This window comes from Micropterus salmoides, unplaced genomic scaffold (assembly GCF_014851395.1).
Source record: "Micropterus salmoides isolate LMB-PRFRI ecotype aquatic unplaced genomic scaffold, ASM1485139v1 Ms_hic_scaffold_5, whole genome shotgun sequence".
NCBI classification, from domain to species: domain Eukaryota; kingdom Metazoa; phylum Chordata; class Actinopteri; order Centrarchiformes; family Centrarchidae; genus Micropterus; species Micropterus salmoides.
The window spans coordinates 12,362,873-12,385,069 of record NW_024044237.1 but is presented as its reverse complement, the minus strand read 5'-3'; the positions used below and the strand labels follow the sequence as shown (position 1 = coordinate 12,385,069).

The 22,197-nt window shown below is 40.9% G+C and overlaps 1 protein-coding gene across 1 annotated transcript; it reads right to left on the bottom strand.

The window, feature by feature from the left end:
• Nucleotides 1-1,628: 1,628 nt before the first annotated feature.
• On the bottom strand, nt 1,629-3,739 carry tmsb2 (thymosin beta 2). The gene is made up of 3 exons (XM_038698645.1): nt 3,582-3,739; nt 2,451-2,555; nt 1,629-2,217 (listed from the first exon to the last, which is right to left on the bottom strand). Exons 2-3 carry the CDS (start codon nt 2,548-2,550, stop codon nt 2,180-2,182), a joined length of 138 nt encoding a protein of 45 aa, XP_038554573.1. The 5' UTR covers nt 2,551-2,555; nt 3,582-3,739; the 3' UTR covers nt 1,629-2,179.
• Nucleotides 3,740-22,197: the final 18,458 nt, after the last annotated feature.

Sequence of the window (22,197 nt, the reverse complement as noted above, 5' to 3'; positions counted from 1 at the left end):
CTTATTAACCATTTAATTTCCTGCATTCTGAACACATTTTCTGCACCAATTTATGGAGGAAATGTCTTTATTTATATGAAGGGAAACAAAATTAAGGTGACAGGTGACAATTCATAATGGAATATAATGCAGTAATCAGCTTGCACATTTGTTTCTTCTATATTTCAGTTGCATTGCATGTTTTCCTATTGTGCATTGTTTCATTTGTTATTTGACATTTCTTGTAGCAAGCTGTTTTTCAGAACATTTTTAACAAAAGCTTTCAAAAAGTGATGGAGACATTCAGCGTCCCCAGTGTAAATGACACCTAGCCTATCTGTCAACACTTTTAAATGTCCAGCCCCATCCAGGCTGTGATTGGTCAGTTCACGACAAGTGACACTGATGAACTACATTCAGCACACGGCTGCTTGGAAGACACCAGAGCTTCTCTTCTCCCTCGTCTCTCTCCGCCGACAGAAATTAGCGGGCAGATGAGAACGGGAACAGGTGAGCGTCACGTAGCGCCCAGAGAACCTGATATGGAGAGGGCAGAGGAGAGTACCAGCAGCTTGGGAGAAGTCCCGGTACACGAAAGAGTAAAATGTCGAGGTGCCGGTACTGCGTACCGGGGCGTTCCGGCCCACTTCAAGCACTGGTTGTCAGCAGTCCCCGCCCCCTCGTCTTTCAGCCAACCACATTCCTCCAGCCTCTAGCAGGCTCATCAACTGCCAGCCAGCATGCTAGCTCCTGTTAGCTCCAGCAACAAAAGAGAAACTCACATCACTGTCTTGGCGTCCTACTATACTAAGTGGTGTTTCTTTCCCTTGGGGAGCCTTAAAGTCACTCCTGTGATGTTGCTATTCATATTCACTGAATAATGAAAATTAGGGCTGCAGCTAATGATCAACTTCATTATCCATCAATCTGCCAATTATACATATTATTCAAAAATTAATCGTTTGGTTGATAAAATGTCAGAAAATACTGAAACATACCCATCACAATTTCCCAGTGCTCAAAGTGAGGTCTTAAATTGTGAAATCCTAAAGGTTTAAACTTTTATTTTTGCTTAAAAATGACTTAAACAATTATCAGGGTTATTGCCAGTTCATTATCTGTGTAATAACCAACTAATCGTTTAAGCACTAATGCCAAATAAAAACCCACAAGCCAGGCTACCTTGAAAATGTAAGCAAGCTAGGATGATGAAACAACTTTGAGTTTAAATAATTCATTTATTTTACAGTTTTGTATAATTTATTAATCTGTTCGTTTAGTTCTCTATACAGACAGTACCAGTCAAAAGTTTGGACATACCTTCCCATTCACTTAAATGAGAGAGTGCATCAAGCTTTTGACTTGTACTGTATAAGACTGTGTGTTTAGCATTTGCCCATCAGAGTAAATTGTTATAATTATTGTTGAAGTATTAAACTGTTAGTTGTCCTTATTCCTAAATGATTCTTTGAGTAAAGTACAATAAATGATAACCCCCGTTTGTGCATTGTTGAACTTTGTTTACACCTTTTTAAAAACCTAGTGAAATTTTAAAGTGATGTATGTTTGTTCAAAAGTCATCAAGACTATGGCTTGTACATAATCATGTACTGTAATACTTATATACTGTACAGGTCAGTTGCAAGAAGTCCAGACAAATCATTTTTATTGTGTATTTATTGGCTGTGCATGATCAGTCCATGCCTCATGAGGATTTGTATTAGAGTCTGAAATTTGCATGTAGACATAAAGGAGACCGCAATATGCACAGGACTGACTGGTTCCACGTCTATGTATTTATTTCATAAAGAAAAGTAAAAAGTTTGTTAAGAAAACATCCCACATGATTAGATTCTGATTGCTCCCACGTTTGTGGACACCTACCCGCCCCACCACCCCCACCCGCTAGCCTGGATGCCTATCTCTCTGTGCTACATCACTACACCACTCCCCAGTTTGGCAATATTGGAGACATGTTAGCTATAGGCTAACAGTGCAAGACAGGTACCCAGGCTAATGTATTTCCACCCAAGTGGTAAGAGAGCCCCCATGTAAGGACGCCATATACCCTTATGGCACCCCAGGGAGCTCAAGAGCACCCTTTTCTGAAGACAAAGTAAGAGATTAAAATACTGTGATAATCAAAAGAAAGTGCTTTTTGCTGTGGCATCTCAGCTTCTTTTCTTCATGTGCTCAGAAGTCAAGGTGTGGCATCGCCTTTCCTCTCTTGCTCAATGGCTGGAAAAGAAGAAGATAGTTTAGGTTGGCAGGTGTGTGTTTAGTGAGTACATTAGAGGATGGTGCTTTCTGATTTGCTGTATATCAATGATGTGCTGATGTTGCAGCAATATGTTTTTTTGCAGCTCTGCTCGCTGAGCAGGTAGTCTTTTGACAGCATGGGAAGTGATGAGTATCTACTGACAGAGGGGATCGAGGCTGTTCAGAAACACATAGATGCAAGGGACACTCACTCTCTTTGGTGGGCAGAGGGTTTTTTTCTTTTGTCTCTGTCTTCTTCAGCTTTGTCTTGTCAAAACGAGCGATCTCAGTCATGTCAGGCTTGTCGGACATTTTGGCTGTGAAAGAAGAGAAAATCACCTGAGCACACGGGTTTGACCTTTCCTGTCAGCCATCACATTGACAATGCAGCACAACATAATAGATCTTAAAATATATTCTATAGTATAGGAGCAATGTCTGATATGTCATCACAAGAGCTGTCAAAAATCTTGATGGCTTTGCCTGACATTTCAAATCTTTGTGACAGACTGCACATAAAGGGAGTGGCTACGATGTGCGGCTCAGACACGTCTGTGTGCCTGGGAGTGGTGGCTGCCTCCCACACATGCTCTGTCTTGATATTCTCCTTTCCAAAATGCCTCTGTAGCTCAAATGTGCCTATTTTTACCTAGCTTTCTGTCCTTCCCTTTGTCTCTGCTTTTCCCTCTCCTAGGCTGAGGTCTTTGTTCTCTTCCTACGCATCCTCTCTTTCTCTCTCTCTCTTTCTCTCTCTGCATCAACCCCTGCAGCCTCGTGGATCTAGGCAATGCTCCACAGGCTCCACTGCAGTCATATACCTGATCTAGCCTGAGGTCTGACTAATCTGTCTGGCCCAGTCATGCCTGTTTGACCCACTGCTCTATCAGAGATTGCTGTGACAAGCCCAACAGTCTGCAGCCAGTCATTTTCAAACAAAGCTACTGTAATATTATTCTCACTTGTCTGAATTCAAATGGGGCCTTACAAAATCAGTTTAACATAGAAATATATATGCTGGGCACATGGCCAGAATTTTAGATATTTCGGTTTCCTTGACACAAGCCACACTAGCCCTGCCAGGTCTTTATATTAACAGCAGCAGTCACAATCTCACCCTTTTCAGTTTACCAGCAAACCTAATTATATCAAACATTTGTACCATCAACACCATGCTCAACATCCCTCTTTCACGTCATTTCACAGCTGCCATCAGTAGCAAGCTTCTGCTCATCCAGCCACACCCTAATCCTTTGTTTCACTCCAGTAAAACAGACCCACAAAGAGACACACGGACACAGAGAAACTGAGAACACACTGATGAAGGAGAGACGATTTGTTCTTACCGGTGTCCACACAGCAGTGGGCTAAAGTCCAGCAGCGAGAGAGAGAGTAGGGAGGGATAGAGGCACAGAGATGGAGGAGAAGGGAGAGCGATGCGGAAGCTGAGTGAATCTGCCGGTGTGTTGCGTGCCTGCCTGCATCCAGGGTGTGGGTATAAGAGGGAGGGAGGGGGAGAGAGAGAGACGGTAGAGAGAGCCTGACTGAGAGTGTGGTCAGCCTTCCTCTGGCGTCATCAATATTAATGTTCTCCAGGGAAAAGACTAGAGGAAACCAACCAAACAGCTGTGCTGCTGAGCTCATCTGAGATTGATGATGAGTAATTCTTTAGGTAATTTAGGTAATGCATCGTGTGTATTATAGGTTGAATTATACAGTGTTTTGCTGAGTAGGTCAGGAACACACTGCATGAGATGGTGGAAAGAGGTTTTGTCTGCTCGCAAAGCAAATCTGTTCTATATGGGAATAGATATGTGCTGTGGCCGTACTTTTTTACTTCTGTAATCAGTACTTGCTTATGTGTCAAAGTATTTATGAAATTGTACAAGTCATACAATATCTTGTTTATTTTTAGTATATGGCATGGACCAGTGCCACATTCCACAGCGTTTATAGCCTAAGCTAGTTTGCTATGCCCATCCCTAGATGGGCCTTGATTACAAATACATAAATAAAAGTACCATAGTTCTCAATGTGGCTAATCATAATACTCTATAGGAATTTATATGTACTTCTGTACCTCCTGTAATAGTCAGTGCATGCTGAAATTGTGTCAAGTTATGAGTATTTATAGAATTACAGTGAGTATGATAGTTATGTACCATGTATGCACTAAGCCAGAGCACTGAAAAAAACTATTTATATAAACCTTTTTATATATTTAATGTTTATTTTTGTAGGGACAAGTGTATGTGGCATGGAACAGTGCCCCATACCACAGCATTTATAGCCCAAGCTAGTTTGCAGTGTCCGTCCTTGGAAGAGCCTTTATACTACAAGGCCTTCACAAAACTCAACATGAAACATGAAAACAATGATGCACTAAAAGTACAATGAAAGTCGACCATCAAGCACAAGATCATTTATGACTACTTGACTGATCCCACACCATTAAGGCGGCAATAATCAGTCTATTAATTGTTTAGATGATCAACAGAATTAATCAGTAACCATTATGAAAATCATTTCATCGTTTAAGTCGTAATTAATCGTAACTTTTCAAATGTTAATACTGGTTTTCTTAAAGCCCTATGATATAAAAAATGTATATCTTTGAATTTTGCATTCTTGCTCAGACACAACAAGGAATTTGAAGACGGCACCCTGGGCTTAAGGAAACTGGGGCATATTCACTGTTTAATAGACTAACCAAGAAAATAATCAGCAGGTTAAATGATGATGAAAACAGTAGTTAGTTGTAGCCCAACACATAATCATACACTATATTTCATCTATATGCATTCATTAACCTTTTCTCAATACCAAATTACAATTTACTGTCCAAACTTTTTTAGCTGGTGTCAGGTTCAAACACCTAAAATATATCAGACAAGGAAGAAAGACAAGAGAGTAAGTGCCTTTTTCTCTTTACTCGCGAGGAGAACGGACAGAGATGCACTCCGTTACATACTCCAACCGCTCTGAGGTATCTCTTCCGTTTCCTCCCTTTTTATTATACTCAGGGCGTTCCCTAGTTACATGCATGTTGCTGCTCTAAAGGGATAGGGGGTGCAGCAGCAACATGAAACGTGATCAACGTCACATATATTATTGTACAGTACTGTTCCAGGAACTATGTACATTAAGCTCAGTCGCCTCTCAGGGCCAGGACTCGGTTCCTGTTATTTTGTTGTTGTTGTCCGCTCCGTGTGTCATTTCCTTCAGTCACACCATCCGTTGTAGACTTCCTGTCAGTACATTTCTACAGACTTACACACTTGCATTAGTACACGTCTTGATATATATATATATCCATATTGTTTCAGATTGCATTGGCGAGAGTAAATATGAGATAACTTATATACATACTGGTTCCAACAGCTGGTTATGGTATCAGAGCTGTGCGCATGGTTCTGACATGTCACATCCCTTATTTTGCGACGGATCAAGCAGCTCTTGATTACGTCAGGCTCTAATAAAGCCACGCTGTGTAGATCTCATGGCCCTTTGCTGACATCATGAAACCTGCTGGTCTTTCCTCTTTAATCTTCCCAGAAGTACTGTTACAGCTTGCTGATGTAGCCGCGGAGGACATTCAACTCAGAGAAGACAGCTCATCTCAGAATAGCATAGTGACGATGAGGCAACATGACCTCAACCGTCCAAATGATAACAATGAGCCAAGCGAGGCGGCTGCAGCACGGTAATGTGTGAGATCATATTGCTGGATGACTTTGGGTTTTACTGGATTACAATGAGCACGTGAATACTTCTTAGTGCTCTTTAAGGGGGCTGCAGTACCACCTGCTGGCTGAAGTCTTGAACTGTTTACTTTAACAAGTCCAATGCCTGTACACTTCACAGGTTTAAACAAAATGAATGATAACAGACAGCCTTACACTTTCACTAGATGCAAAGCTTGCTGAATGCTTTACACACAATCCCTAATATTCCAGACTAACCTACGTGGTGGCCCTATAGAGCTAATTACATTCCAGTCAAATCACTTACTGATTCAGCCTTTCAGACATATGTTTATATTGAGTTGTTTGTTTCTTTTTGAAACTGTGTGTGTGTGTGTGTGTGTGTGTGCGTGGGGGGGGGGTTGCCCTTGACCTTCTCTAAATTTGCCCAAGCCCTCCTATTAACCTTTCTGTTTGAAATGTTATCATATTTGAAGCTTGGAGACTTGATCCACACTGACAAAGGTCAGACGTTGCAGCTAAATAACCTGTCAGAACAGTCAGACAGACCGCTGCTTGTTGGTGGATGGTAATAGACCAGTAAACCTTTTCTGGGATCAGGTCTTTCTGTGTGCTATTTGTCAACGCATGTATGAATGACCCTGTCAGGTATCAAGACACTTTAAGGTTACGTATAGTTACAGAAGATGGCAGACCCATGCACTTAAGATGTTTCTGTTGATCAAAACATAGATAGATATATAGATAGATAGATATTCCAGTCTGCTTTATATAACAATTTTAAAAATATGTAGAAATGCACAGTACACAATCCTGCTCACATATGGTGTAAACACAGGATGGCAGCACAGGACTATTTAAATTGTTTCCGGCACTGAGCTGCACTGAGATAAGGGAACACCAGGATGCACTTGTTTCTCAGCACACCAACACAACTGCTTGTAGCAGCTTGAATCCTATGATGTCGCTAATGTGATTTAAAAAAAACTCTCCACAGGTCCTCGTGTGTTAGTTGCAAGTAGAGTTCCAAGCCTGTTAGCTCAGTGATTTAGCAAGACACAAAGAGATGAGATGATTTAGCTGGGAAAGGAGGTTCCAGAAATGATTGTCGGTTCAGCACTGAAGCTTCAAGTCAGCATTTTCTGTCATGAATATGGCAAATAATCATGCGGTGTGCATCATGTGCTGCAGTCCTGTGATTGATTTGTTGGGGGGGGGGATTACATTCCCCATTCTGTGTTAATTTTAAGTAACAGGTCACTGAGGATACAGAATTCATTCCTCAATTTAAAAAAGCGAGTAGGTGTTAACAACATGGTTATGCAATGAGAGACAGGAGCCTGTGTCATCTGTATTTTCAGAGACAGTTCACCATAGAGACTGCACTCTTTGTTTATTTTTTTTTTTACTGTTATCGTCTTTTTGATGTTATACTTTTCACACTTTTTTCCCTCCTGTTTTTAGCAGCATTACTCTATGGATGGCAATGTCGGTCAGTCCACCACTTTATCTAGACTGAAGAATCTGAACAACTACTTAATGGATCACCATAAAATGTTGTACCAATATTTCTGGAGCCCGGAGGATGAATCCTAATAATTTTGGCAATCCCCTGACTTTTCCTCCTTTTTTTTTTTGTTGGTGTTTTTTGTTAAATGTCCCAATACCTATTAGATAGATTACCAGGGAATCTATATAGGCACTTGGAGACATTTATGCCCCCCTTTTAGACAAATTATAATAATATTGGTGATTCCTTAACTTTCCCTCTTGCGCCATCATCAGGTCAAATTTTCAACTTGTCCAATACTTTGGTTTGTGACTAAATACTTGTTGCAAAGCTCACAATATTCCCATTAACGTCAGCTGTGTTAATAACAAATGTTAGCATGATACCACGCTAATCTATGATGCTGAACATGGTTAACATTATACCCGCATGTTAGCATTGTCAATGTGAGCATTTGTGCAGACCCACAAAGCTGCTAGCATGCCTGTAGAAGCATAGTCTTGTTTTATTGTGTTCTCTGTCATTCTCTAAAGTAGTGGCTGCACTCTAAAACACATTAAACGTGAATAGGAGTAGACACAGACACTTGTACACACACACATGCACACTTGCACCCAGTTATTTGTAAGTGATTTTTCACCATCCAAGTTGATGGAAGATGAGTTTAAGTGTTGGCAATGAATGAAGAGTGATCACCAAGCACATTAACACAAATTATATCCTGCCAGGCACTTTTAACAGCTTTAAACCTACAGAATGAAAGCACTCTAACTCAGTTGATATGCACAGGCCCTACAAAAATAAACTTTTTGCTCTGTCAGTCATTGTAGGAGTGCTGACTTATCTCTCAAACAAATCTGATTACTCCATGTTCAAAGAGGACTTAGGTGTTTAACCAAATGGAGCTTCAGTGTAGACACACCAGGGTGGATTGTGTTTCAGGAGAGTTGTGAGATGTGAAGGGTGGGTTAAGACGGTGCAGGATCAGTAAAGACCAGACAAACGCACTGCCTCAGCTACTGATCTCCACGACTAATGATGCAGCGTTTGATTGGTGCCCTGCGTTCCATCACCCGGCCACTAGGCTGAGAGTATCTCGGTGTGTAGGAGTTATCTCACCTAGCCAGCTGGAGGACAGTGACAGAGATGAAAAGAGAAGAAGGAAAAACAGCGAAGAGGTAGGAGAGGAGATGGAGGCAGAGATGAGGGATTAAGAGCCAAGAGAGAGGAAGAGATAGGTGGAAGATAAGAGCGCTGCTATAAACACAAAACACGTTTGGTAACGCAGCTTATCAGGTATCATGGAGTAATGGCAATCTCTGAATTTGATTCCCATCATAGTCAGTGTGTGTTCACGGTGTTGTTAGTGGTGTTTGTGTGTGTGTGTGTGTGTGTGTATAGAACGAGTCTTGCTGAAATATCTGCTTTTAGGGTGAGCTTACGCTTTGTTTGCAAACCTTAACACATCAGAGTAAATATCGTCCATGCATCTTTTCTCTTTCAACATCTCCTCTAGTGTTTCCTCTGCTTTCTCTCAGGGATAAATGCAATGCATTGAGCAAGCACACAACTTCAATGGATTAAGCAAATCATCGCTCCTTTAAATCCATGCATCAGTAATTCAATGAACAAATGAGTGACAACACAAACACATTTACTTAGAAAGAAATGATCTCTTGCCTTAAGGAATACAAATTTGAGTGTGTTGCAAAGATGTTCATCACTGCCAATTAAAATAACAATTAGTCACTAAATGTCGTGGAAGAAATGCTTTTATAACCCCTGTATGGATTTCTTAGCCATAGCTATATCAAAATCTTGAAAAGAGATGGAAAGGTTAAAAAGTATTTATCACTTCAAAGGGAACAATTTTAATGGAAACATGAGAAGTTTTCCTAAACTCACAGTCCAATGTGAATAATTAATGTGGTCCAAGTCGATTAATATTCAGTTCAGAAAGCTATGAAGACTTAACACAGTACAGATCGTCAATATTGATATTGCAATCACACATTGCATAACACTAAATTAAAGCAACAATAATAATGGGTACAGATACACATTGGTAAGGCTATTTGTCACTTTCAGAGGGTTGTGTTTAAATGTTTGTCCTTCAGTTTATGTTTTATTGCAGTGTAGCTAAATACTCTGCACGTCAAGTTTTAATTTGTTTATGAAAGTGGTTATCAACATGGACTAGCTGCAGCTAACCATTATTTTAATTATCAATTAATCTGCCAGTAATTTTCTCAGTGGAATCGTGTGGTCTATAAAATGCCACAGTTTCCTAAAGCCCAGTGTAAATTCTTTAAATGTCTTGTTTTGTCCGATCAGCAGTCTACTAGTTGTGACTATTTCCTTCTATAGTTTTCTTGGAGTGTTGTGTCTGTCTGTATATGGCCAGCCTGTGGGTATTTGTTCAAGATGTACAGTATCACTGCTTTTGATCTCATGCAGTGGAAACATATTCTGCCTGTTTCTCCTTAAAAGTCAGAACCAGATAACAGTTCTGTTTGTGTTATATCTGTTGTTGATTTGTCTAGTTTTCCAGATAAGCATCTTATTTGTTGAGTGATTTTGTTTATCCTGCTTTAGAAGCAGTACTAATAACCAGTTGACAGGAGAGTCTTTTAGATGGCTTATGCCGAGGATTTGTAGTAGGCACTGGGTTTGTAGATTTTCAGATCTTCATTGAATATTTTTGTCAGTAGATGTTGGCATGCCTATCTTGGAGACTGTTAACGTATTCCTACAGAATGCTCTTTATAGGCCCTCTGTAGGATGCTAGTTCCATTTGGTGTAGTCATGTTGGCAGAATGGATGGTGTACATACAGTTCTCTGGCACCTAGAGGTCTGACAAATGCATAACATATGCAAAATAATTGCAAAAGTACAAGGACATGCAAATGAACAGAAGAGGGAGCTGAAATTACACCAATTCTACACTAGCTAATAACAAAAAAACACAGGCAATAGAAAACTCTCTCACTTGCTATGGACATCTGATATCTATAGTAATAAACAAGTTAACTGAAAAGAGGAAAGGAGAACAGCAGGAAAGCAGCTCCGGCCACCGCTCCAGCTGCCAGCCAACTAGTGGTCCATGAGCCGACTACCTACTTTCTAAATAGTTGAAATTTAAAAAAAATATAGTATATGAACTGTAAATACATAAAAAAAAGGTTCATATTTTTTTTTCTAGCATGTGGCAACAAAAATGTGACTTTAAACCATTTTGTAAACTAGCCAGGAAAAAATACCAACAACATGCAACTATCCTTTAAAATAGTGTCTAAGAAGATCTACTTAATTCATCTGAGTGCATGTGCAGCCCTTTTATTTAGTTTAATTCATTTTTGGACTATCCTGTAAAGGTTGTGCCACAGTCGATGCTTATAAATGCTAAAGTCAGACAGTTGAAAAAGAATTTTCTCAATCCCCCCCCCCCCAAAAAAAAACAGATGCCCAGAATGCAACCAGTACTGACTGGTCCTCTCACGCAATCAGATTCCTTGTTATTTTTGAGACCGCTTTGATGACGCAGACAGTGGCTCAGCCTGTGCTTTGAAGTCAAGAAAGTAACAGGGAACCTATGCCCTTAAAAAGTGAGCTAAGAAAATACCCATTATAGGACAAAGTGTCGGTAGATGTTGGTTTGCCTATCTTGGAGACTGTTTTTCAATGTATTCCTACAGAATGGTATATAGCAAATATATTCCTAAACAATCAGGAATCAGAGAATCACACAATTATATTTTTTTAAGAATATCCTTTCATCATTTTGTCATAACACTCTTTATTATAAAGAGCTAAACGTGTTTCATTTTCACTTTCTCCAAAATCAAATGAAAGAAGATGTATTTAGTTCGCCTCTGCTGTACCAACGTGCTGTCCTCTGTCAACAGCAAATGGTGAAGTGGTCCTTTGTGACCTTGTACAGTAAGTACCAGTACTAGTGTTTACTGTAACATTCAAATAAAAGCTATGTGGGCTGAGTGAGTCATTGCTGCTTTCAAAGCTAGGATTATTTATTAAAGTAGCATCTTGTTATTTATAACTTACGTATAACGTCTAATGGTGACCAAGAACCTGTAACATGTCCACGTCACAGTCTCTGGTGGCCTTTGATGGACCGATATAGAACAAGGTAGCAGACTAAATGGAGACCCAACAGTAGCATCTAGAGGAAACATTTGAGCATGCAACAGTTATAAATACTGTACTGCTGCACTTACTGATAACACTGGCTTCTTTGACTAGCTGAAAATGCAAGAGCAGCGTGCAGATATTTTTTTTTACCATGAGACAGAAAATAAAAGTCTTATTTAAGCAACCCTCAACAAGTGCCCTAAATCATTCCTGCACAATCTGAAGTCTGTTTGATTTAGCCACGATGAATTGTAATGGCTCTGTCAGCTCTGCCAGCTTGTGTTTTTGAGCCCTTGAAATGAGAGATCAATACAGAGGTTGGCTTGCCACCGGATGTGAAGTGGCAAGGTCAGCATGTAGACATAGTGTTAGCAGAGGCCGCCAAGACATCGGCAGAGGAGACAACAAAAAACCCCTCATCTTTAATTAGGATCAAAAAAAAAAGGAACACTCGCACGGGGCTACACACAAAGACAAACACACATAGACTCAGTGCATCCGTTTTTATGATGAGAGGAACTGAGGTGACAGTCGGGCTCATGTTACCTTGACAATGAGGAGTCGAATAAAGGTGTGTGTGTTTGTGCCTCGGTTTTGAAATACATCCAAAAACACACACCGCATACACACAGTCCCACCATTCTTCTTCCCACCTTTTCATAAAAAGTGCCTTTCTTGTAAGGCACATCTGAACTACTCATATGACCTTAGGAGTCATCTAAATTGGTGAAATTGAGCCATGATAATAAAAACAGAAGTACACCTGGGAGAATAGGAGCAAGGGGGTGGGGAGCAGAAAGATGGAGTCTTTTATTATGCGCCTTTCTGCAGCAACAGCAACAAAGCAAAACTGGGTTTTGTTTTGTTGTTGTAGCTCCACACTGGGTGGATACGAGGTGACATCTGTTCAGGAATCCCTGCTCATACACCTGAAAGGCTTCGGTGCTCTTCTTCTGAAATAGAGAGATTAATAAAAATGTCCCTCTCGCTGCTTTAGGATAAAAAATAAAAAAATAAATAAAGAACAGATGTGTGTGTGCGTGCATGCACGGGTGCATCATCGTCGGCACAATATGCTGCACGTTATCTCCACACAGCCACCTGTTTATATGAAGGAAATCGACAAACATCATATGAATTCCAATAAGGCTCACCCTCAGAGTACACACACATCATCATCATGAAGCTAGCACTGTTCACTGTAATCTAAATCCCTTATTTGAAAGCTGTGTGGGTGTGCATACGTGTGCATGTGTAAGAGAGATGGGAGGACAGCGGCAGGAGGGGAGATTACACCTGACAGTTTTCAGTGTTCTTTAGTGTCACTGTGCAGAGTGGGGTTAAGATACTGGTTCTTTGGATACTGGTCTCATCATGAAACTGACTGGTGGACCAGAGATTTGAAGGTACATATGGGAAAAAAAGACACTTAAAGGATTCTCTGATTTGAGTCTAAACTTGTCTCCAGCACAACTCACAACTTTTTTGGGTTACTTAAATCAAAACGTGTCATTATGGCCATAACCGACCACCTTTTTCCAACTCAAACAAGGAGGAAAACGCTCCTGCTTCACTTGAAATAGTTGCATACTCACCTCACGCTGCTTCTCCCATTTTCAGTGAGGAAATAAGACTTTTTAGAACTGGAAATGTGTTGAGAATTAAAGCTGCTAATCCTGAGGATTAATACAATTGAGTTTGCTGGATTTTTGGTAATGCCCTGTTCCCTAAGCTTTGCCCATTAGGCACCTGCTGCTGTCACACTCGAATGACCTCACAGGAAATTGCTGGTTTTAGGAGGGAGCCAGGGCATTTGAACCGCAACACAGAAAACCACTTGCCCACTCACACACTACACAAAGACAGGAGGTGAGATTTTGCTGTTCTTGTCCTTTGGCTTCATGAGCCCAATTACCAGCTTCAGTTTGTGTTTGTCTATGTGTGTGTGTGTGTGTGTGTGTGTGTGCGCGCGCATGTGTGTGTGAACGCGTCAGTGCGTGTCTGCAGGCAGGTGCGTCAGCAGACCCTGACAGTCAGATTAAATGCGCCACAGGCTGTGCCACAAACAGACATACTCTTTCTAGGAGTAGAAGAGATGATTGGCCCACGGCTCCTCCACGAAGCTTTAACAAACAATGACAATTTGTAGGAGCCAATTGTGAGTGAGCCAGTGGCCACCAATTACCATACCTCCTTACCTCACCTCCTTGAAGCAAGTTGAAACAAAGAGATTGTACTGCTTGTCAGTTCTGATCTGATTAGCATGGTGAGACGGGACTGCCTCACCTAGTATTACTTACTGCTCAGATTTATTTTCACATGTTAACACACTATTTGGATTTAATATGTTTTTTTATACAACTGCAGTTATACATTTTTGATATGGTTGTTAGTACAGCTGTCACTTTTTTAAATACCCATGTAGCCTAATGATAAATTATGTTGTGAAATTGACTTTTGAACACCTCCCAATTGGAGTACAAGGAAAAGCTTACACATCGTGATTTTTGATTGTTTTAGCTTTAATTTTTTATTTTTTTCTTTGAACTGTAGTTCAAATATTGAAAAAAGGTTTCTATATGCTGTCTATGGCTGCAGCTGCTTTGGTTGTTAGGACTTACAACAGTTATAGATTAAGTTGTATCCGTGCCTTGCCTGTAAATCTCCTTAAACAAGAGCTGTGGGTGTGTGCATGTATGCTTGTTTGCCTGTGTATTAAAATGTGCTTATGCGTGTTAACTTGTACTGTAAAACGTGCGCAGCTCTTTATGTTGTATTAGTTTTAGATAACACAACAATGACAGGCTGTCACACAAATGAGTAGAGAAAAGAGGAGAAAGGAGGACTGTTATAGCAACAAGGACCCAGTTTCATTGATGCAGAGCAGTAAGGTCCAGCCAATATCATCAAAGCATGGGGATGAAATACCGGAGGTTTCAGACATGCAACAGCAGCAATTTGGAACTGCAAATGTATACATCAGTGATATGTGTGTTCATTTTTTAGAATGGAAAATCCACCTAAGGTTGTATATGTATATTTATCTTGTCAATATCACCACTGCACTGCTAAACAGATGTATTGTTGTGCATGATCCCGGAGAATTGTCCTTTAATTATATTTACCCCACAGGAACTGTGTTTACATTCTTTCATTCTGTTTGTGATAAGTGTGACCAAGGGAAGGTGGGTATGGTTACATTTATGAGTAGGAACCCCTGGCCATAGCCCCTTAATGCACAACTATAAAAATATGTGCTGCTTTTACTTTCCTTTCCTGCAGGTGTCATAGGTTGGCATGTGTAGAAATGGTCAATAGGTGCGTTCGAGATGACTGTGGCTGACTTTTGCCGACTTTATAGTCTAACGTGAGCTGCAGACGACTGCAGAGAGGGGCTGTAAAAACAATGATCAGGCAAAAGGTGGTTCCAACTTTGTGCAGACGGACTCAGTGCCTGCAGCCACTTCGCTCCCGCGAGGTTTAAATGTCATGTGACATGGTGACGTTTTGCAGCACCACCAAAAGTCGGACACAATTTCTAACCAGCATGCCTTATTTTAAGTCCAGCATGTATCACGTTAAGTCAGCGCTGCGCAGCGCCGCATGAAGTCAAACGCACCTAATGATGGACAAAGACTAAACAGCTCCCCCTTGTGGAAAATCTGCAGGCCGCTAAAAGTGAATGTGTGAGTGATTTACAGCTTAGTTCCGTTAGGTGTGAAAAGAAGCAAATGGGCTTGTTAACTTGCAGTGAGTAAGCCTGATGTCTGTGTGGCTTGAAGTTGTCTGTGTGCCCATGGCCCCTTTCAATCAACCTGGTGGAAATTCACCTTCTCTATAAACATGACGCTTTCATCAAGCCTCTCTGAACCCATTCACCCATTTGCCATCATGTAATGATCCTTCTATAAATCACACACCAGACACTTGGTATATTCAGCACCAGCGAGAGCAATGCATCACCTAACCACACATATAAATGTATCATTGCGGCGCCAAGGCCGATAAAAAACAAAACAACAACAGATGAAATACTCCATGCATAAGATAAACAAGTGGCCGAGGAGGTGGAGAGCAGCGTCCTGGAACACTCCACCGCCTTCCCTTTCCCAAACAGGCTGATACAGGATGCCATGTACTCATCCGCTTTCACACTTGCATTTCGCTCGTTCTTTCACACATAAACCCATACACTGCATATAAATAGGCCAGCACAAGTCGCTATCTCCCCTTTTGTTTCCTCCATGATTCCCTCCCATGTTGCCGAGGCACAAGAAATTACCAGTCACTTCATTATATCTACAGTGATGCCTCTTCTGACCCCATTCTCATTTCTCCAGCCCACCTCTCTCCACTTACCCAACACCATCTCCATGTACAGCGCCCTCAGGGAGGAAAAACGAGTAATTAGTATGCTGATACATGAGCCAGTGGTGTTGCCATAACTAGTTAAACAGCCATTTCCACCTCTTGCTATGTACTGAATCACTGAAGAAGCCCCTGGTGTGCGTGTGTGGGGGTGTGTGTGCGGGAGTGTGTCTCTCCATGAGGCTGAAGTAACACAGCGGTATATACTGTTGTCACGGTGAAAGGTATAACGTGGATGACAGATGCTCTCACTATGTGGTCTAGCACTGACTCACTCCCATATATCTATCTGTCTTTCTGTCCGTCTCTCTCTCTCTTTATGCGTGCGTGGGGTTGTGTAGTTATATAAGAATCCACACAGATTCCTGGGATATGCGCTTTGTTCATTTGTGCGAGCACAGGAGCTAGGGAGCGTTACCATGACGATGGCATTAGAAACCACATAAACTGTGTGTGTATGTTTGTGTCTTCCTATTGGGTTTTAAAAAAATATTTTTTGTGCGTGTGTGCTTTCTGAGATGGTTCCATCTGAGCCAAGATGGAGAGAGACGGCCCTCTTGGTGCACTGAAAGAGAACAAGAAACAGGGAGGAGGAAGATGAAGTGATGGAGCACAGTGGAGAGATATGTTGGCGGAAAGGACAGGATGGAAAGGAAAAATGAGGAGGCTGAGGGGACGTTAATTAGAGGGAGGGAGATACCGATTGTGGACCCAGATGTTTCCAAATGATCCGTTGATACCCCCTCCCCCAACTCTCCCTCTCTTTCACGCCTTTGAATATGTCATTTTGCCAATGCTGCGAGCAGCCTGTGCACCTTTGCCAAAGCTATGAGTAAGCTGTGTGTGGGTTTGTGTGTGTGCATGCATGTGATGGTTGGAGTGTACTTGCCTGTGAGTGTGCGCATATATTTGTCCTGACCTACTCTGATCAGATTAGTAGTGTTTTCTCTACAAAGTGCTACGGGGTGTGAGTCCACGTTTGACCCACAGCATGGGTCACCTCTCCTTCTCCTCGGGGTCCTGCATCCCCTTGTCTCCTCTGCCGCGCTGGCTCAATCACAGGATCTTATCATCATAGTCAAAATTGAGGATATTTTCTTTTTGTTGCCATTCCTTCAGTATGTTATAATAATTCTAACCTCATCCCATCTCACAGTTTGTCTCAAAAAGCTGTGAATGGATTTGCATCACATTTGACAGGTTGATCATGGGCCTGATAATGCACCTGCAATCCAGTCATCCAGCAACACAATGATGGCTAACAAAAATGCATGGTTGGCAGCAGGAATGGCGTTACAAGTCACTTCGTGACTGTTGAGAATACAGTGATATGGCATGCGGCAATGCAATAGGCCAAATTTATACTGACGCCAATACTGACTTTAAGTGGATCGGACATCGGCCTTGTGTAATGTTTCTTTGTCCGTGTCATTATAAAAGTCTGTGTTTCCAGTTACATTCATCAGTCACAGCTGGCTGCATTTCAGTAGTATCCACGCATTAAGATTGGTATTGGAGCCGTACCCTGAGTTGCGGTATCAGCATTGGTAGAGTAAAAGATCGGATCAACCCTTAAACTCATTGTTGTAATACTCAAACTGAACTTCCTGGATTGTATCATCTTCTTACCAGTAGATTTAGCAATACAGCACCAATGAATACATGTTATTATGTTGCACTTGCAGTTTCTGTAACAAAAACAATATTTTGTGCAGATTAGTTCCATTATGTGAGTAACATTTAGTGTGTTGCAGCAAGTGATAGAAAGGCATTCAGGATAGTGGAGCCAATTCCATCAGAATCAAGTGAGGATAATACTAGTGGCAGTGATGATGAATGGCTGCCAGAAATAGGAGAAACCCCAAATGCTAGCAGCAGTGATAGTGGAGCTGAGGATGCTGAGAAAGAGAGGCTGAGGAGTAAGAAGTGAGGTTTAGCGCTTTTGCATTGCATTAAGCAGTATTAGAATATGTTATGTATATGTGACCACATTAGTTTAACAGCATTAAAAAATATAGATTTCACATAATGTATAATTTTATTTATTGGTTTGTTAAATAAATATTTCTTCAGTTAAAACCTTATGCACACGCTGTCCACCTTAGTGGACATGTAAGAAACTCCTTGAGAAATGTGTATTTTAAATTCAAATTTTATTTTGCATGCCTAAAGAGCCATAAAAACACAAAGGAAAAAAATCCTGACAGAGGCTGTCATAATTCATGTGTGAAAGGGTTATATTTTTAACACCAGTTTTCAGTGTGAACACCCTCTAACTGGCCAAATGTGGCATGGTAATGAGTGTAGCTTTTCATTTTGCTACAGACCAATGAAGGATTGCTTACGTTTTCCCATTGACAAAGTGGTATGACAACTACTGGGACATCACACAATAAGACACATGAAGGTCTAATTACACAACCCTATCTCCAGACAAGAATATTGATATTGATATTGAGGTGCAGAATCGTCCAATATGAACGTAATTTCTAGGGATACTCTGCAAAATAATACGTGTCAATCAAGAACTGATTTCAGTTCCATTGACTGGTGGATGATCATTTAAACTAGGTGGGTGATTTGCACCTTGATAATACATGGGAGTCGTTGAAGTCACATGGGACTCATGTAACAGAGTCATCAGATTCACACAAATGGATGTGTGAATTGTTGTGAAACCACCAGGGTAAAGACGTCAGAAGATCATAGTTGTATTTCCCGTTGCTGGGATAATACCAGCAGCAATGCAGTAAGGCACGCTGTGCTCATCTATACATCCACTTAATCACAGCAGAGGTTTACTGTGATCATATGGTGGTCCTGTCACTTCTGTTTTATGTAAGAGTGGCTCTTGTTTGTTTTTTTTATTTTACTCCTACGTGGCTCTGTCCTAATCTCATCAACCAACTGCTGTTTGCTTCAGTTTTCTACATCTGGGAGCCAAATGTTTAATTTCTAACTCAGTCTGCTATTGGTGTTAAAACAAACATTTGTTGTTGACACCACCCAAGTGCATCATGGGGTATGATGCAACAAAATGCCTTGCTGGTATCATACCTTCTTTTCTTTCTCATCCAAACAAATAATTTCCACGCAGAACATAATGTACGGTGGATTTGATCACGACAGCATATGCCAAACACATAAACAAACCTTATTGATGGGGTAATTACCAGCATACATTAGTATGCAGCCTATGACCCATTTCATAAAGTGTTTACATTGTTTTTACAGCCCACGCAAGTAAAATAGCAGAAAGGATAGTTACATGTATTCGTGTGTAATGATCAATACTAGCACTCAACTACACACAAGGGCATGGTTTAAAATTCGGCCAGAGGCTCACATCCTTTTAACCCAATTTAAACTCTCCCCTGATAACACATACAACACCTGGCTATCTCTTCTCTGCTATTACCCCGCTATCACTCACAGTAGTCTATCAATTGTGCATTTTCTTAGCTCTGAGCACCACTTCCTCTCATTTCACTGTACCCGTGTACATGTGAGGGAATATACCAGCTGTTAGTTATGAAAATGACAAAAATCTACAGGCAAATGTTGTGACAGGATGGCATCTGTGCCTCTGCTGCATTAAAAGGCTCAGAAGTGACCCAGCTCTGCCCAGAGAGAGAGGAAAGGCAGGCTAAGATAAATAGATAAATGAGAGAAAGAGGAAAGCCAGGCAGTAAGGGAGTCTGTTTGCGTGTGGCCTCAAAGTGCTCAACCTGTCATTCAAGCTTCAGGGGTTTATCTTTGGGAGCAAGGGCACCCGGCTTAGTTGGCTTTGCTGTGGGGATGGCGGATATCTGTTGTGCACACTCACTGAAGATGGGGCAGAAGATATGATACCGTGTCATTATGTGCAATTCATAAAACATTTGCAGCAATAAGCTCTTCTTTTTATGCTCGCCTCCGGTTTTGTTCTCTTCGAACACGCAAACACAGCACGCACAGAGACATAAACACTGTAGGTGCAGTGGGCTTAAAAAGTGGATAGAATAGAACAGGGATATGTATGTTCGCCTCTGCCAGTTATCTTCTCCCAGTCAGTGCGCCACATGATGACTCCCCGAGAGGCTTGAAATTACAATCATGCTCATGTGAAGTGAAAATATTTTGGATGAGCGCTTTCACCAGCTCCGGCTTTTCCTTTTTTTTCTTTCCCTCTGTGCTGCTCTTTTGCACTGACATACATTCACAGGAACACAAGATTGTGCACTTAACTGCATACACACATGGAAAAACCATAGGAAAAACACACATGTTGCACACACAAGTTATATGTTTGCAGCTGGTTGGATTAATCATTTTGACAGCTGAGCACAAATTATGAGTCCTTGAGCTGTCTCCTCAAACAGAAAGGTGGCAGAATGTCCCATGATGGGTGACATTAGAAGTTGACAGGCCTAGAGTCAATAGCAAACACAAATTCTTATATTAAGAAACACTAAAGATAAACTTGACACATGTGTAACGCTAAATACATGAATCAAGATGAAGCACACCAAGAATTAACAAAGCACCTACCTGAATACCTGACTTGGTCGTATATGGTTAACTGCTGCATGGACCAGTACTCTATTAACAGCTGGTGTTAATTAATGCAGTGAATGAATGCATTGTAATTACACGGTGAAAGTCACTCATTGAAATCCCCCTGGGCATACAGTAGAAATACATAATGATCTCTTTATACAGGCTGACGTCATACCCGTACCACAGGTGTCACTCGTTCAGAATGTGGTCAGAGTCACACTGTGATCTCTGGTGTCCAGCCTCACTTATCACTCCACGTGCCGCCTCCAAACACCTCCAAAAAACTGAACGACTTCTAACCCACAACACTAAAGCAAACCCTGCAGATGTGTCACTGTGGATTCCAAACAGCATCGAATGAACATTATGCAAAGCTATGTTATAACAGCCAAGAGGTAATAGTCATACACCACACTAAGCAAAGAAACACTGGTATACTTATAAATCATGAGCAGTTGTTGATCAGTAATAAACATTCAGAAAGTGTAGGCAAAATATAGGCACCATAGTACTACATGATGAGCTAAAAACCTACATTCGACGTCTACAAGCAACAACATCAAAACATATTCAGTCATTTAAGTTTTTATTATTAGTAGCACACGTCAGTAGCATTATGATATACATAGTCTGATCTAGTAAGGTCTGCACAGCTTATTGTTGATGGAACAGCAACATAGCTATTATGGTTAAACAAATACTTATTACATTTTATCGATATTTATTGATAAAAGAAATTATTCAGTTATATACCTTTTTAACCATGTTTTTTGCAACATACTACTTCCTCCTGTACACCACATTCTCTCCCCCAATTTGACTCCCATACTTACCATGTTACTCAAACCATAGTAAGTGGTGTTGTTTTACGATGTGAACATCCAATGTTAAATCTTTAGTGCAACACATACAGAATAGTCACCCTAACTATGTTGTGCTGTTGACTTCTTATGTGTTTAGTGAACAGTGCTCGGATTTCTATGATAATTTACAGCAGGCTGTAAGAGTTAATTGACTACGACAAAGAAGTCCCCTGCCTGATTGTTGTTATTCTCACGATAATGAACATCTCATTAGAGGAATAGCCAAATTAACTTAAAGACTCCAATTTCTTAAATTTCGTTTTAGTTACAGGGATTTGTCTCCGAAATAAGTCACAGGGGAGATAGTGGCACTTGTTATCATCCCTATCCTGGACATATATCTGCAAGCGTTACAATGAAGAAATGCAGTCTCTTACTGCAAGGCTAACGCGGTGAAGCCCAAAGGCTGGCTGGAGAATGCCTTTGCTTTGATATCGATCCCTTTTCTCAAATCAGTGGGCTCAGTGGAGGATAAGTGAGGACACAGGGTAGCACATTAAAAGACGCAGTGTGTTTGTAGGTACAATTGTTTGTTCAAAAATCAAATACAACTTGGTCCAAATATCAAACAACAACAACAAATACAACATAATTTACTAGGCTGATAACAGCAGGGATAAATGACCTTTTTAGCCTGTTTTATTTAGCCCATAAGCTACCTGGTAATGCATACTCGAGAAGGAATTTATTCAAAAGGAACAAGAGAAAAACTGATTTGCTGACAATTAGCAAATCCTCCTGTCACAAATGGTAGCCATCAAGCATGTTGATAAGGGCAGGACTTGTTCCAGAGGAGGTTGCACAGCTTCTCAGAAACAGCGAGGTGCT

What these genes read in the sequence shown, in the direction of transcription:
- tmsb2 (XM_038698645.1), bottom strand. Translation starts at nt 2,550, where the DNA reads ATGTCCGACAAGCCTGACATGACTGAGATCGCTCGTTTTGACAAGACA. An exon ending in CCCTCTGCCCACCAAAGAGA is followed by an intron (nt 2,218 to 2,450) that starts GTGAGTGTCCCT and finishes CTTCTTTTCCAG; the next exon opens with CCATTGAGCAAGAGAGGAAA.